The 14,512-nt window shown below is 36.0% G+C and overlaps 1 protein-coding gene across 1 annotated transcript in view; it reads left to right on the forward strand.

The window, feature by feature from the left end:
• Window positions 1–12,433, forward strand: part of LOC110445650 (stomatin-like protein 2, mitochondrial) — a 17,268-nt gene extending 4,835 nt beyond the window's left edge. The window contains exons 2-11 of the mRNA XM_021490371.1: window positions 2,237–2,377; window positions 3,200–3,299; window positions 4,230–4,288; window positions 5,562–5,694; window positions 7,657–7,713; window positions 8,641–8,733; window positions 9,658–9,756; window positions 10,413–10,492; window positions 10,960–11,088; window positions 11,698–12,433. Coding sequence (XP_021346046.1) covers window positions 2,237–2,377; window positions 3,200–3,299; window positions 4,230–4,288; window positions 5,562–5,694; window positions 7,657–7,713; window positions 8,641–8,733; window positions 9,658–9,756; window positions 10,413–10,492; window positions 10,960–11,088; window positions 11,698–11,886 — 1,080 coding nt within the window. The 3' untranslated portion in view covers window positions 11,887–12,433. The remainder of the gene's footprint in view (window positions 1–2,236; window positions 2,378–3,199; window positions 3,300–4,229; window positions 4,289–5,561; window positions 5,695–7,656; window positions 7,714–8,640; window positions 8,734–9,657; window positions 9,757–10,412; window positions 10,493–10,959; window positions 11,089–11,697) is intronic.
• Window positions 12,434–14,512: the final 2,079 nt, after the last annotated feature.

Below are 14,512 nucleotides of genomic sequence, written 5' to 3' on the forward strand. Positions count from 1 at the left end.
GAAATTTTACATTTATGAAAAATGAAAATAAACATCTAACTGTATGCTCTTTGTAGTCAACATTACCATAAACCTTTTTGTTTTATGCGACTTTGCTTTAATTTAATGAAATTTGAAATCTGAGAAAATATAGCTCAATACAGCTATAATTTATAGGTGTATATAGCTATATAGGTCTTTATAGCTATATAGCTCAATCGGCAGAGTGTACTGTACCTGTAATAGCATAGTAATACAAAAAAAATACCTCTAATATGCTATTTTTTAAGCATATTAGAGGTATTTTTTTTGTATTACTATTATTATTCATTATTGACAGAACTTCAGGCTCCTGTGGCTATACTTAGTTTCGTTAAATCCCAGTTGGTAGGGATTGATGCTTTAAATGCATCTATTCCTTGCGCCCCAACTGTGATGTCGTCCAGGTGGTTCCAATCTGTGGCTGTTCGCACAAAGAGTAAGTTTCTGTATTGTTCCGTGTTGCTGTTGGGTATTATGACTGCTCTGTTATTGTTCCTGATTGAATTTGGAATTGGCCTTGATGTCTCGCAGTCCTGGAATATACGCCGTCATGTTTTCCTTTTTTCACGTTGGAAATTAATAAAGTCTTTGCTAGGCATTGATGGAATTTGCTCCTCTACTTATTTTATAATAGAATGTTAGTCTCAGTTGTTTTCGTCTTGATGCTAGTGGTGGAAGTTGTAGCTCCTTGAGTAGTTTGGTCATGACTCCCTCTTCCCTTGTTCTGTAATCCTTCTGGATGAAACACGCCCCTCTCCGTTGGATGCTTTCCAATTTGTTAATGTTCGTCTTTATGTACGGGTCCCAGATTATTGCTCCGTATTCTAAGATGGATCTGACAAGAGCAATGTATGCAGTCTTTCTACATTCTCTGGGACAGTGTTGTAGGAAGCCTAAGGTAGAACTGGCCTTTTTAGGTCACCTGAGCTTTACTCAAGTGACCTATTCCAATCCCTTTCCGTCCGGCGCCGTCCGTTGTCCGCCGTGCGTAAACTTTTTACATTATCAACTTCTTCTCTAGAACCAGTGGATGGATTTTTTTCAAACTTGGTCAGAATCATCCTTGGTAGATGAGGCTACCAAATTGTAAAATTGGGATTCCTACCCCAACCCTAGGGGCCAGGGCGGGGCCCAAAGGGAAATTTAACCAATTTTTCAAAAATCTTCTTCCCCAGACTCAGAGTCCTATACTACAGTCATTTTCTCTGCATGGATGGAAATATCATCAGGGGCTTTATTTAAATTGTAAATTTCAGGACCCCCGAGCTATCCGTTCTCCCTTGGGGAGGGGGTAAAGTTTACTATAGTTTATATAGGGAAACAACACTTTTGGGTATATTTTGACAATTTTCTGTTGGAAATTATTTTTACTTGGTCAGAATCATCTTTGGTGGACGACGGTATCACATTGTAAACTTGGAATTCCTGCCCCATCCCCAGGGGTTAGAGCGGGGCCCCAAAGGGAACATTTACAAATATTTTAAAATTCTTATCCTTTGATGACATGACAAGTATTGTATTTCACTTAGTTTACATGCTGATTTCCACATCACATCTAAACAATAAAATAAAGCTACCAGTACCTATGATATAACTCAGGTGACCGCTAAGGCCCTTGGGCCTCTTGTTTGTGGTACTTGCTATGTGTTCTTTCCACTTCATATCCCCTGATAGTCGTAATCCTAGGTATGGGCTTGTCTGTACGTGATCTAAGTTGTGTCCATTAAGTTGGTATGTGTTTTGCTTTTTCTTCTTAATACAATGAATGTAACATTTTTTGGCATTAAAATTTAATCCCCCAGTTTGCAGCCCAAGTTTCGAGCTGTTTAAGGTCGTCTTGAAGTGTTTTGTGGTCCTTGTTTGATATTATTTCTCGATCGAGTAGGCATGCAGTCATCTGCGAAAAGTCTAACTGTTGATTTCACAGAGTCTGGCAAGTCATTTATATGGCAAAGGAAGAGTAGGGGTCCCAGTGCTGTTCCTTGTGGTACTCCTGACTCAACCGTTGCCTCTCAAAGAGTTCTCCCTCTATGGCTACCTGCATCTTCCTGCAAGTATAACAAACTATCACACAATTTATAAATTATATAGCAAGACTATTATATTATCCAGAGTAAACCTACAATATATTTAAGCTTCTTAACAAGGAAAACTTATCAGTACTTATTAATGTTGTGCTGTTCCTAATACTGAAAAGAGCATGTTCATTTTAAAGGTACGACTATTATCTCGAGATGTATACCACCAATCAAAGAGGCTTCTAGCTGCAAGGACTAATATGGTAATTACATTTGTTCCCCAACAAGAGGCATGGATTGTGGAGCGTTTTGGAAAATTCAGCAAAACTATGAAACCGGTAAGTACAAATAGATAAATAGATCAAATAATCTAATGCTTCTCATTGTCACATTGATATAATTATCCATTTCTTAGAATATTTACCATGACAAGTTAAATGTCCAAAACGATATTTTACAGCATAATTTAACATTGTGTCCATGGAAAAGACATCAAAACGTGTACAACTGTTATGCCAAGAGGAAAAATGACATCCCAATAACAAAACCGTGGATGATAATACTATATTTATCCCAGAATAAACAATGCAGAATTCTCTAATAAGTCTTAAAATTTTATCAAATTAGATGTCGAGGGAAGTAAGGATTTTTTTTTGAAAAACGTAAAAATAACTGGTGGAATCCAATAGGAAAATGACGTAACCTGAAAGATGTTATGGCATATCACCGTATAATGCTAATAATTATATATAATGTTTATTTCATTTGTGTATCTGTTATCCTGTACTTTAACATTCCAATGTTTCATGTCTGTACATAATTAACTACAACATTGCAGTGAGGCAAAGTGTCTTAAATTATATCTGTTTCACAGTTCTCATCACTAAATTTTGAAATATATGGTTGACTTGAATTAAGAATAGCCTGTTGAATCTTGAATTGACATGCTGTAATGTTAGCCTACACACATTCTGAAATGGTCAGTTCAAAGTTGATGAAATGCAGGCTACTTTTGATGACAGCCTGCAGCTTTTAATGAGAACACTGTGTTAGAATTTTCATTAACTATTCTGGATTATTTGTGAGATTTGTATGTTACTTTGGTGTTCTCTGATGAACATGATACTTCAGAATAATGATTTTTTTCTATTCTGTTTCAGGGCTTGAATATACTTGTCCCTATAATAGACACAATAAAGTATGTTCAAATCCTCAAAGAAATTCCTATTGAAGTTCCACACCAGTCGGCTATTACTTTAGGTATGTACAATATTAATGTTCCAGGAAGTGATTTATGCCAGAGTAAAAAGTAGTTTTATAACATCTCGTTATTAAGTATATAATGCATGATAGTTGTTTATATCAAGAATCAATTGGTTATTGATAGTATGTGTCATGTACGATATAGATGTCTTGACTGTCCATTTCCAAGTTCAAGGTCAAGACTAAAGGGTCAAAGGTTACAGCACTAAGGGGTGTCACAAAAGAATGCCTAGAGTGCATCATGATATATTGCAATAGCGAAGGAATGTTTCACAATATGTATCCCAACGTATTTTCAAAAGAAAAAAGCTGCTCATCAGTTTAAAAAGTTCATCAAGTCGAAGGTGTTGAAATTTCGAATAGCTTCATCTACATATGTGATATATGCTAAGTTTGTTTTAAATACAAACACATAAACAGTACCTGGTAATTAAAAGTTTATTTTTCAATTTCAAGCTTTCAAATGATTTCAAAAACATCTGTTTGCTTTGTTAAGCCACATTGTACTGAGTCTGTAAAGTGAGCTGTCAGAATGATATTGAAAATATATATACGTATCACCCAAGAGCAATCTGACTGACCTGTCTGGTAATGTTTTTACATTAGCTCCTGTAGGCTTACCCAAGTGTGAGTAGTATACAGGATGTTAACTGTTGGCTGAGGTTTAAAATAAAATTGAATGTCCCAATCAGGTTAGAATAAAATTGGTATTTGACCTTCAGCTTGCTTTGTACAGAGCCAATGACCTTGCACAGGGATCATACAAATGTAAACTGGGAGAAAGTTCACATTTATTTGTAAGTTCCCTCGTTGTTTTATTTTAAATAAGAGAAAAATATAATAATAAAATAAAATACAACTCATGTTATTCATTGACAGAAAAATATAATTTGCTTGTAATTAATTTCTGGTAATCTTGTTTTCCAGATAACGTATTGTTAAATTTGGATGGTGTTTTGTATGTCAAAGTATTGGATCCATATAAGGTAAGATGTAAGATCAGCTTGGGTGCTACTCAGGGGCGGGTCCAGGTGAGGGCGTAATGGGCATACGCCCCCCCCCCCCTTTTCAAAAAAATAAAAATAAAAAAATATCGTAATCTGCTAATATTGTATTGAATATGGCAATTTATCATATTCATTAATTAAACACATAAACACACTGACACTTGAACTATAAAATATACATGCTCCAAGTCAGGAACCGTTTCATTAGTTCATTTCACAATGATTTTATGTTTTTGAGCAAAAAAAAGGTCCAAAAAATTGTTGGCTCGCTCCGCTCGGCAAAACATTTTATTCTACGCCCCCTCTTTCAAATATTCTAGAAACGCCCCTGCTACTTGTATGTCAAAGTGGTAAATCATCTAGTGTCATGCAATCATGTCAAAGTGTTCAAGCTTTATAAGGTAATTAAAGCCTGCCTTGTGTCATAGATGTAAGTGTTAAACTCTTCCAACTTAGGTAAAATAAAACTGCTGGTTTCTTAACCCTTTCACCACTGTAGACCACAATGGACTCATCCAGATCAATGCATTGAAGAGTTAACTAAAGCTATATAGGGGTGAATGGGTTAAAAGGGCTATTCCAGTTACTAACTTCCCCCTCCTTGCAAGTCAAAATGATGTTAAATTCTGTTGTACATGAGATATTAAAGGCATTATATTATAAATTATGGAAGATAACATTCTGGTAGTGGTACTCTAAAACAAGCAATCCCTTTCATTGGGTTGGAATGTTCATTAATAAAATAGTGCATTCTAAGATAAAGTGAAACATCATCCTGTGTGGATAGGTGTATTGGTCCTTGTTCACCTTTGGTTATTACCACTATACATTGTAATTTCAACAACGCAACATACATAGATTTTTCCAAAGTGCTTTAGGGGTAAATTTGGAAGGTCAACCCTTTAAGAAACAGGGATGGAGTTGGATGTAGAAATGAATCTTTTCGAATTTGGAGCACCTGTTCAGAGATCTTCAGCTGAATCTGTTGAATTATATATATATGGTATGCTATGTAATAAATTACATTGTACTCCCATGAATTAAGATCCCATGAACCATCTTGACTTGCTTTAATTCATAATTGAGAATTTTGAACAGTTGTATGTTCAAAGTTTTAATTACTGTCTATAACAAATGGTAACGGTTTCTGATGTATAAATCCCTTTTTCTTAGGAAGTAGCTAGCTGCTACAGTAATTTAACATACCTGTATATCCCTAAGTTATAAAATGTAGGTGATATGTATGTTGTAGGCGAGTTATGGTGTGGAGGATGTGGAGTTTGCCGTTACACAGTTGGCTCAGACCACTATGAGATCAGAAATTGGTAAAATTTCTCTGGATGAAATCTTCAGAGAAAGAGAATCGCTAAATGTAGCTATTGTTTGTAAGTATTTCATTCTTGTGATCATTAGACTAGTGTCTACGTGATTTTATCATAGGCCATACAAATATATGTTGAAGCCATGTTAGTCCTGTTACATTCATTCCTAGTTAAAAATACTGTTATCTAATCAGCTGGATTTCCATTTAGTCTTAACATTTTGAATAGAAAGGACAATGGACAATGGTATGCCCAGTTAAGTGATGTTTGGATTAAACATGGCTTTGACCTGATATATATATAAATATATCTATGAGGGGAATTCACTCCCTTCGCTTTCTTCTTAGTAATGAATCTGACAGATTCAGTAAGTGTAAATCTATCCCGAGATTTAGAGAAAATATCGAGCTACTTACTACTGGAATCTATATCTCCAACTTGAAGACATTTTACAAGAAGATTTGTTTTAAAAATTAAAAAATGAATCTCAATCAATAATCTACTCCTGACTCTGAAGTGTTTAACCCTTTCACCATTGTAAACTTTAATGGACTCCTCCAGATGAATGTATGGTAGAGTCTACTCAAGTTACCTAGGAGTGAAAGGGTTAAATGACTTATTGTATAGATATTTTTTTAATGGGTTTGTCCTCTAATTAAAAGTTTAAAGTTTGGCAAGAACGTTATTTCCATATTTGTTGGTTTCTAGTACATGCAGTTTTGACTGTACAGTATATCTAAGTGAACTACACAAAAGAACTAAATAAACAAGAGGCCCATGGGTCTGATCAAGTTATGTAAAAACTTATGTTATCGATGTTGCCAAATGAAAAAGAAATCATTTTGTAACAAAGGTAACTTGAACTACATGTAATGCAAGATCTGGGTAGTATATGTATTATGTACAAATAGTGGTTCTTTCAGTCAGATGAATTTTGGTAAAGCACCGACCCTTCCATCTATGAAGAGTATTTGATTCTACCATATCTGGATCTTGACAGGAAGATTTTTGAAATTTTAGTCAATTTGACCTTTTTTGGCCCCACTCCTCAGGTCCCTCGTGGCTGGGGACCATATAATTCACAATCAAACTATAGTTAAGTTTACCCCCTCCCCAGGGGGAAACGTGAGACCCCAGGGTCATGAAATTCACAATTTTGGTAAAGCACCTTTATACCCTTCCATCTATGAAGAGTATTTGATTCTACCATATCTGGGCCTTGAGAAGAAGATTTTTGAAATTTCAGTCAATTCAACCCTTTTTGGCCCCACCCATCAGCCCCTGGGAGTCAGTCAGGGCTGACATGTGCATACCATCAAACTGCTATCCAATGCTGATAATGCTAACCTAGTTTGAATTAATTCCAATGGAAATTAAACAAAATGTTTGTCCAAAATGTGATTTCCCTATATAAACTATAATAAAGATTACCCCCTCCTCAGGGGGAAATGTGAGACCCCATGGTCATGAAATTCACAATTTTGGTAAAGCACCTTAAGACCCACCCTGCCATCTATGAAGAGTATTTGATTCTACCATATCTGGATCTTGAGAAGAAGAAGTTAGAATTTTTAGTCAATTTGACCCTTTTTGGCCCCGCCCCTCAGGCCCCTGGGGGCTGGGGACCATATAATTCACAATTTTGGTTAATCATTTGCCATGGAAGGTTTCTGCAAAATTTCATTGAAATTGGTTCAGGGGTTTTGGAGAAGAAGTCGAAAAATGTAAATTGTTTACGGACGCATACGGACGCCGCCGGACAAAAGGCGATCGCAATAGGTCACTTGAGACTTTGTCTCAGGTGACCTAATAAAAGCCTTTTTAAACCAGTGATAGCTAGAGCTAAACAATCAAATGTTTTATCTGAATATAATTAACACATGTATACTTAAATTTGCATATTCTGTGGCAATCGGAAATATCTTATTTTTCTGTTTACTTGAGAATGAAATCACTCGGATGTATATTTTCTGTAATCAGCTCATAAAGGATCAGTGATTCACTACTGGTAGTTTGTTGTTTCAGCTGCACTCAACAAAGCTGCAGAGGATTGGGGAATAACATGTCTACGTTATGAAATCAGTAAGTGAAGCTGAGGCCCCTTTCGCATATCCTGTTCAACCAGTCAAAAGGATACGACAGACGATAAGGGGTCCAGATATGCCTGACCGAAACTAAAATACTGACTATTGCTAGTTTGCGTTATTTCTTTATAAAGCAAGGTCAAGCCAGATTTTAAGATACGTTATGTAATTTAGTGGACGTGTGGAAGAAGGACATATTATTCTATAGTTCGGTCCAAGTCATTCAATTATCATGGAATATTTCTGCGCCACCTAAACTGTTTCAACCGGGATACGCAAAAGTAGCCTTTGATGTCAATGTTATTCTGTTATTTAACATTTCATTATTTTCTCAATTGCCGATAGAGATAAAACGTTGGTGAAATATCAGTAATAAAATGACTTGCTATGCTAAACGCTGGTGAAATATCAGTAATAAAATGACTTGCTTTGCTAAACGCTGGTGAAATATCAGTAATAAAATGACTTGCTTTGCTAAATGCTGGTGAAATATCAGTAATAAAATGACTTGCTGTGCTAAACGCTGGTGAAATATCAGTAATAAAATGACTTGCTTTGCTAAACGCTGGTGAAATATCAGTAATAAAATGACTTGCTTTGCTAAACGCTGGTGAAATATCAGTAATAAAATGACTTGCTGTGCTAAAACGTTGGTGAAATATCAGTAATAAAATGACTTGCTATGCTAAACGTTGGTGAAATATCAGTAAAAAAATGACTTGCTGTGCTAAACGTTGGTGAAATATCAGTAATAAAATGACTTGCTGTGCTAAACGTTGGTGAAATATCAGTAAAAAAATGACTTGCTGTTCTAAACGTTGGTGAAATATCAGTAATAAAATGACTTGCTTTGCTAAACTTTGGTGAAATATCAGTAATAAAATGACTTGCTGTGCTAAAACGTACCGTGTTTTGATGTTTGTAGGAGATATCAAGCTTCCACATAAGATCCAGGAAGCTATGCAGATGATGGTAGAAGCAGAGAGAAAAAAGCGGGCATTTATTTTAGAATCAGAAGGTTAGTAGTACTGGTAATCATCGCTTGACTACAGCATTTCTATCACGATGGAGATGTGTTTAAACTGTGTCTCCATAGATCAATCTATATCTATGGTTCCAACAGTTGGTTTCCTCCAATATTGTTAACGTGACATCATGCTGCTGTTGATGTGATGGCTTTTGACGTCATATTCTTGTTTATAAAGGTGGTACATCACACTATTGTGTATTTTAACCTGTCTCTCCCTGACAGAGCGTTAATTTGTTTTCTTTGAGAGAAAACTTGACTTTAATCTAGTTTTATATTTAACCTATTCGACTCTTGTGACTTTGAAAAAGGATGAAGTTCATTCACTTTAACACTTTTGATAACACTGCGCACTGACAAGCTACATTTTGTATAAACAAAATGTGATGAATGTAGGCCTCAGGACACTGTAGAATATATTAATCCATTTGACCCTTGTGACATTGGGAAAGGAGCAAGGTGATCAATTATAAAAAGTTTGATAACCATACTTTCAACAATGTGCTTCTCTAAAAGTCTTTCAGATGTAGAATACAGATATTTAGCCTGCAGTAGCTTAGCTTGCTGGTCTGAAGGGCTATCAAGATTTTGCAAATACCTGCAAATAACCTTGAACCACATTCTAGGTCACAAGGTTCAATTTGTAAAACTAAAATAACCAGTATATTTGTGTGATTTATAGTGTAGCTGTAGATTGCTAGGATTAATAGTATGTCAAGTTTGTTCAAAGAAATGACCAGGACGAACATTGAAGGTCAATGATGTGAGACATGTAACTGTTTGTCAACACCATGATTAGAAAACAAGTGAGTGATACAGGCCCATTGTAACTCTTGTCTTAAATTGTATTAGTTTAGATGGTGATTTGAACTGTTTATGTATCCCTAACACTGTATCTGTCTTGATGATCCTTAGGTAAAAAACAGTCAGAAATCAACGTAGCTGAGGGTCACAAACAAGCAAAGATATTAGCATCAGAAGGCTACAAGATAGAACAAATCAACACTGCTCAGGGTATGTATACAAGTCAGCATTGCCTAGGGGATGTAAAGAAAACTTAACACTGCGCAGAGTAGGTATAGGAAAATAAAACTATTCAGCCCTATCCATGCAGTACAATGTATTACTTATGTTGATGCAGTAGGCCTGTCTATTTTATCAGCATCTTAATTGTCAAGCAGAAGAGACCAGATGCTACACTTTGTCACCCTAAACTGAAGTGTAAACTTTATGTAGCCTAGGTGTTTGAGATATTTAACCCTTTCAACCCTATGTAACTTTAGTAGACTCTACCCTGCATTGATCTGGATGAGTCCATTATGGTCTACAATGGTGAAAGGGTTAAGTGCTGCCACTGCCAGTCTAGGGGTTGTCGTTTGATCCGACAATACACATCACACTACCACAACATATTTGAATTTGCATCCCTATTTCATGGTCCAGTGACCATCAAATTTGAAATTTTCTGAATACTTCTGTATGACCTGCTATTCTATTATTAAATGATATCTGTATTTGTCCTTGTTGGGTATTGATATTGAATGTTTCATGTTGTATCTTTGTCATTTTGTGATGACATGTTTTGCTGTATGCCTGTTGATAAGTTTATAATGTTTTGCTGTATGCCTGTTGTTAGGTTTATAATGTTTTACTGTATATGTTTTTTACAGGGGAGGCAGAGGCACTGAAAGCAAAAGCCAATGCCAAGGCTGAAGCTATACGGGCAGTAGCCAACGCCCTCGGTAAAAAGGTGAGTGGAGACACGGGCCATAAAATAGTGGTCCTGTTCATAATCTCTACAATCTTGACATAACAACTAAACAAGGTTCTCTTTTTAATATAAGGAAGATTCGTAATACTGATGAGTAATTCCTGTTCTAGGCCAAAAATAAATATGTGTGTTTCAGGTATTCCGACCTACCCTAGATTTTACTGCCGGCCCTAGATATTTTATCACCTGCTTGTATCTAAGATTAATTTATTAGCCAGGCAAAGTTCACAGCCACCCTTTAAAATGTACTTTCTTCCGGTTCTGGGAGCTGGACCTTATTTTTGACAGATTAACAGAATTGTAATTCTGGATTGTAGATTGAAATCTGTGAAATGCATTGAAAAATTTGAAATACATCGCTGTAAAGCATGATATAAATTCACGAAAATTTGCTTGTAAAGATAGTGTAATTTCTTATTTCATTGATGAATCCTTTTTGCCCGTAGAATGGTAGTGAGGCAGTGTCGTACAACGTGGCAGAACAGTATGTGACAGCGTTTGGTAATCTGGCTAAAACTAGCAACACCATCATCCTTCCTGCTAATACTGGGGATGTGTCCAGTATGGTAGCTCAGGTAGGTCTCACACTGGTACCGCAACCTTCAGGATCATAATCTGTTACCACTGTACAGAAAAATGACACATACATAGTTTGTTTTAAAATACATGTTCAAAGTAAATAATAAAATCAACTAAAACAATTTATTATTACATATACCAATATTCCCCAAAAAACGTTATGATAGTTGCTTAATTATTTTATCTATGAAGGTCGGAGTGGAACCTTCTTCAAGATTATACAATATGTATTGGATGGATTGGCCCACACAATACCTTGTTTTGACCTATGTATCTCAAATTTATAATCACTTAGACTCCTCCGATTGATACATACAACCTAACAGAGTAGACAACCTCATATCACTCTGTAGCTATGTCGTTGCTGTTTTGGAATGTTTGGAGATATCATCAAGATGTAAATATTGTAAAAAATATGCTTGTGATGGTTTCCCATGGCAAGTTTCTAGAATATTAAATAAGAAAGTCAGTGCCTGTCCTTCAGGATGCTTTTACATGTGTTTAGTGATGATGCATTAATCAGACAAAAAATATTTCATTCAGATTTTAACTAGGTTTTTTTAAACATTTGTAAATGTTTTTTTTGTCTTTCCTTTTTTTTTTAGGCCATGTCTATCTACAAGAACTTGTCTACTGAAAGACCAACTACAGATTATTCAGTGGACAGTGAATCCACTGAACCTACTCTGTCTGGTTCCACTGAACCTACTCTGTCTGATTTCACTGAACCTACAGCCCCTACACATGACGAGACAGACTCAGACATAAAAACAGATGACAGAAAGGATCCTTAATGACAGACAATTCTAGTAAGGGGCTAGCTGTTGGAAGTTTTGTGATACATTGATGACCCTGAGGAGGAACGAATATATTGAAGGCTTCTGAATATACATGAGGATGACGCTTGTATCTTCAGTGTCCTTTTTGTTATTTCTTTTGAGAATACTAAACAAGAAATATCTAAAAAAAATAACTTGTTCAGTATGGTCCTATACATTGATCAGTATAACCGTTACACATCTCTCTAGGTCTGATATAGAGTATCATTTCTAACATGACCATTAACCTCCTCGTGTACACGTGTAACTCGCTAATACATAGTAACTTTTGTGTCTTTCTGGAACATTTGTTATGTTATATAGCTGGCATCAATTTAACAGCACTCTGAGAGAGCCAAGAAACTATGTTTGTAACTTTGAGAAAGGTCATTCTCTGTACTTCAGTATGAACTGGTCGATTTTTTTTTTCATCAGGGTATACTGGAAGTTCCGTTGATTTGAAAAGGAGAAATACTACTGTAGTGATATGACATTTTTTTAATAAATTATGAATCAAAGACAAGTGTGGACTTTGTTGTTATTTATTTAAAGCTCACGTAACAAGAATTGTTACCGGTGTGCTTATGAGATAGTGCAGACTCTTTGTAGCTCACCTGTCCAGAAGGCCAAGTGAGGTGTTTCAATTTGTTGCTGTCCCTCATCAACCATCCTTTTAGTTCACCTGACACGTATACGTAGGGCTTGTTCGTTTATGCGGAACAACCGGTTTGACCGTTTATAAATATAACAATTTCGGGTATAAATCCTGGCGGACCTGCAAAAGTGTATGCAGGCCTTGCAAAGCTTTCTCAAGGCTCACCTGAAAGCAGCATCAGATTACTAGGTCCGACCTTATTTAATAAACGAACAACAGTGGTCCGATCGGTTTGACTGTTTAAACGAAAACGGCCCAAGTCTCTGTATGGGGCACCATCTGTCATCCCTCTCTTCAGCATCGACGTTTTCTTTTTTACAATTTCCAAGGGGCCTAGGGTGATGATACTTGGCCATAAGTATGCTGAAATTGAGGAATTTGAAAAGTTTGTTTTGTGTTTGAACTGTTTTACACATCGACAATTTCAGACATTTAGGGCCAAACGTGACTAAAAAAATCGATGTCACATTACAAAATGGAATACACTAAACTTGAAAGTTTGAAACGTTTAAATGATGGAAAAATACAAACAAATTGGAAAGCATGCATACTGTAGGTATTGTTTATGCGTAGTCGGTAGCATCCTCGATAATGCAGGGATTACGTCTACGCTCACTTCACTCTCGGAGAGCGAAAAGTCCACTTATTGAGCACGAACCTACATTAGGTTCAATTGAAAACATCATTACTAATTTCTTCAGACCATTTTGTTGCCGAAGTTGTTTCAATATGATTTGCTATGGAAAATCATCGTAGTGACATTTAATATCGGCGGTTGAAGGTTAACACACACTTTAGAAGCCTTCCGTGGATTTATTCCGACATGACTCGGTGACAGAACATGTTTCGTTCCGTAAGATTTGAGTTCGGGCAACGAGTCGGAGCTGACAATTGCTCTGTTTATTTTTATCCATAGCTAGGTAATAGCACGGAATTAGATATCTAAGTCCGTGGTAATAGAGGTATTATTTGGTAATCGACAAGAAGAAAATACATAACCAACAATACTAGTGCTGCTTCTTTCCTGTCGACCCCTGAGAACCGTCTGTATATGGATACTTTGAGATAAACTCAGAAAAGAGGCTCTTCTCCTGAATTGGGAGGGTATTTGATTTATAATAAATCTACTTTAGGTTCACGAGTGGTCAATGGTGGTATTTCAGGTATGCTGTCCACTTCAATTGACGAACAATCTAAATTCGAATTTTCGATTAGTTTTCACAAACTTACGCCAAAATACTGAATTAAAATTGGGGAGGGGGCGGGGGCTTCTGTATTTGATATGAACTTTACCAACTTCCATAATCATCGGGGAAACAGTTCAAACCTTTTAACAACTTCTATATTACCAAGAGGTTAAAGCTGAGGCTTTTTCAAAAGAGTGTCCTTAATTGACTCGAATTCTAGGGGAATGATCATTTGGGCATGGTCCTGGCCATTGTTATTTTCATACCGATATTAAAACAACCACGTCCGCCAACGTAAATATCAGTAAACTTTCTGAAAGTGATCAGTGCCAGGCTTGTTCAAGCCAACACTTGAAATATTATTTTTAATTTCTAATTTGCTGGAAATCAAAATTTAGAAGCGCTTTTGACCTGACCAAATTTTGGTATTGATGAGCTGACTTGGATTACAATGTGGCCACCATCTGAAAAATCTATTTTCAAATTCTGCTAAGAGACTTCTTTCAAAAGTCTGAGGCAAAGAATAGTAACATTTGGGCTACAACGAACTGGTACAACATTAAGTATTTATTTATTCTCTTTATTTCCTCCAAAATGAAGATTTCATAAACAGAATAGTTACATATAAGAATTAATCAACATATATACATACATGGACATTGAAAGTTTACAAAGGTATGTTACTTTAATGTGTACATAACTAACTATATACTCCTTTATTTCCTCCAGAATGAAGATTATAATGATAGAGCATCACAAT

This window comes from Mizuhopecten yessoensis, unplaced genomic scaffold, assembly GCF_002113885.1.
Source record: "Mizuhopecten yessoensis strain PY_sf001 unplaced genomic scaffold, ASM211388v2 scaffold2329, whole genome shotgun sequence".
NCBI lineage: Eukaryota > Metazoa > Mollusca > Bivalvia > Pectinida > Pectinidae > Mizuhopecten > Mizuhopecten yessoensis.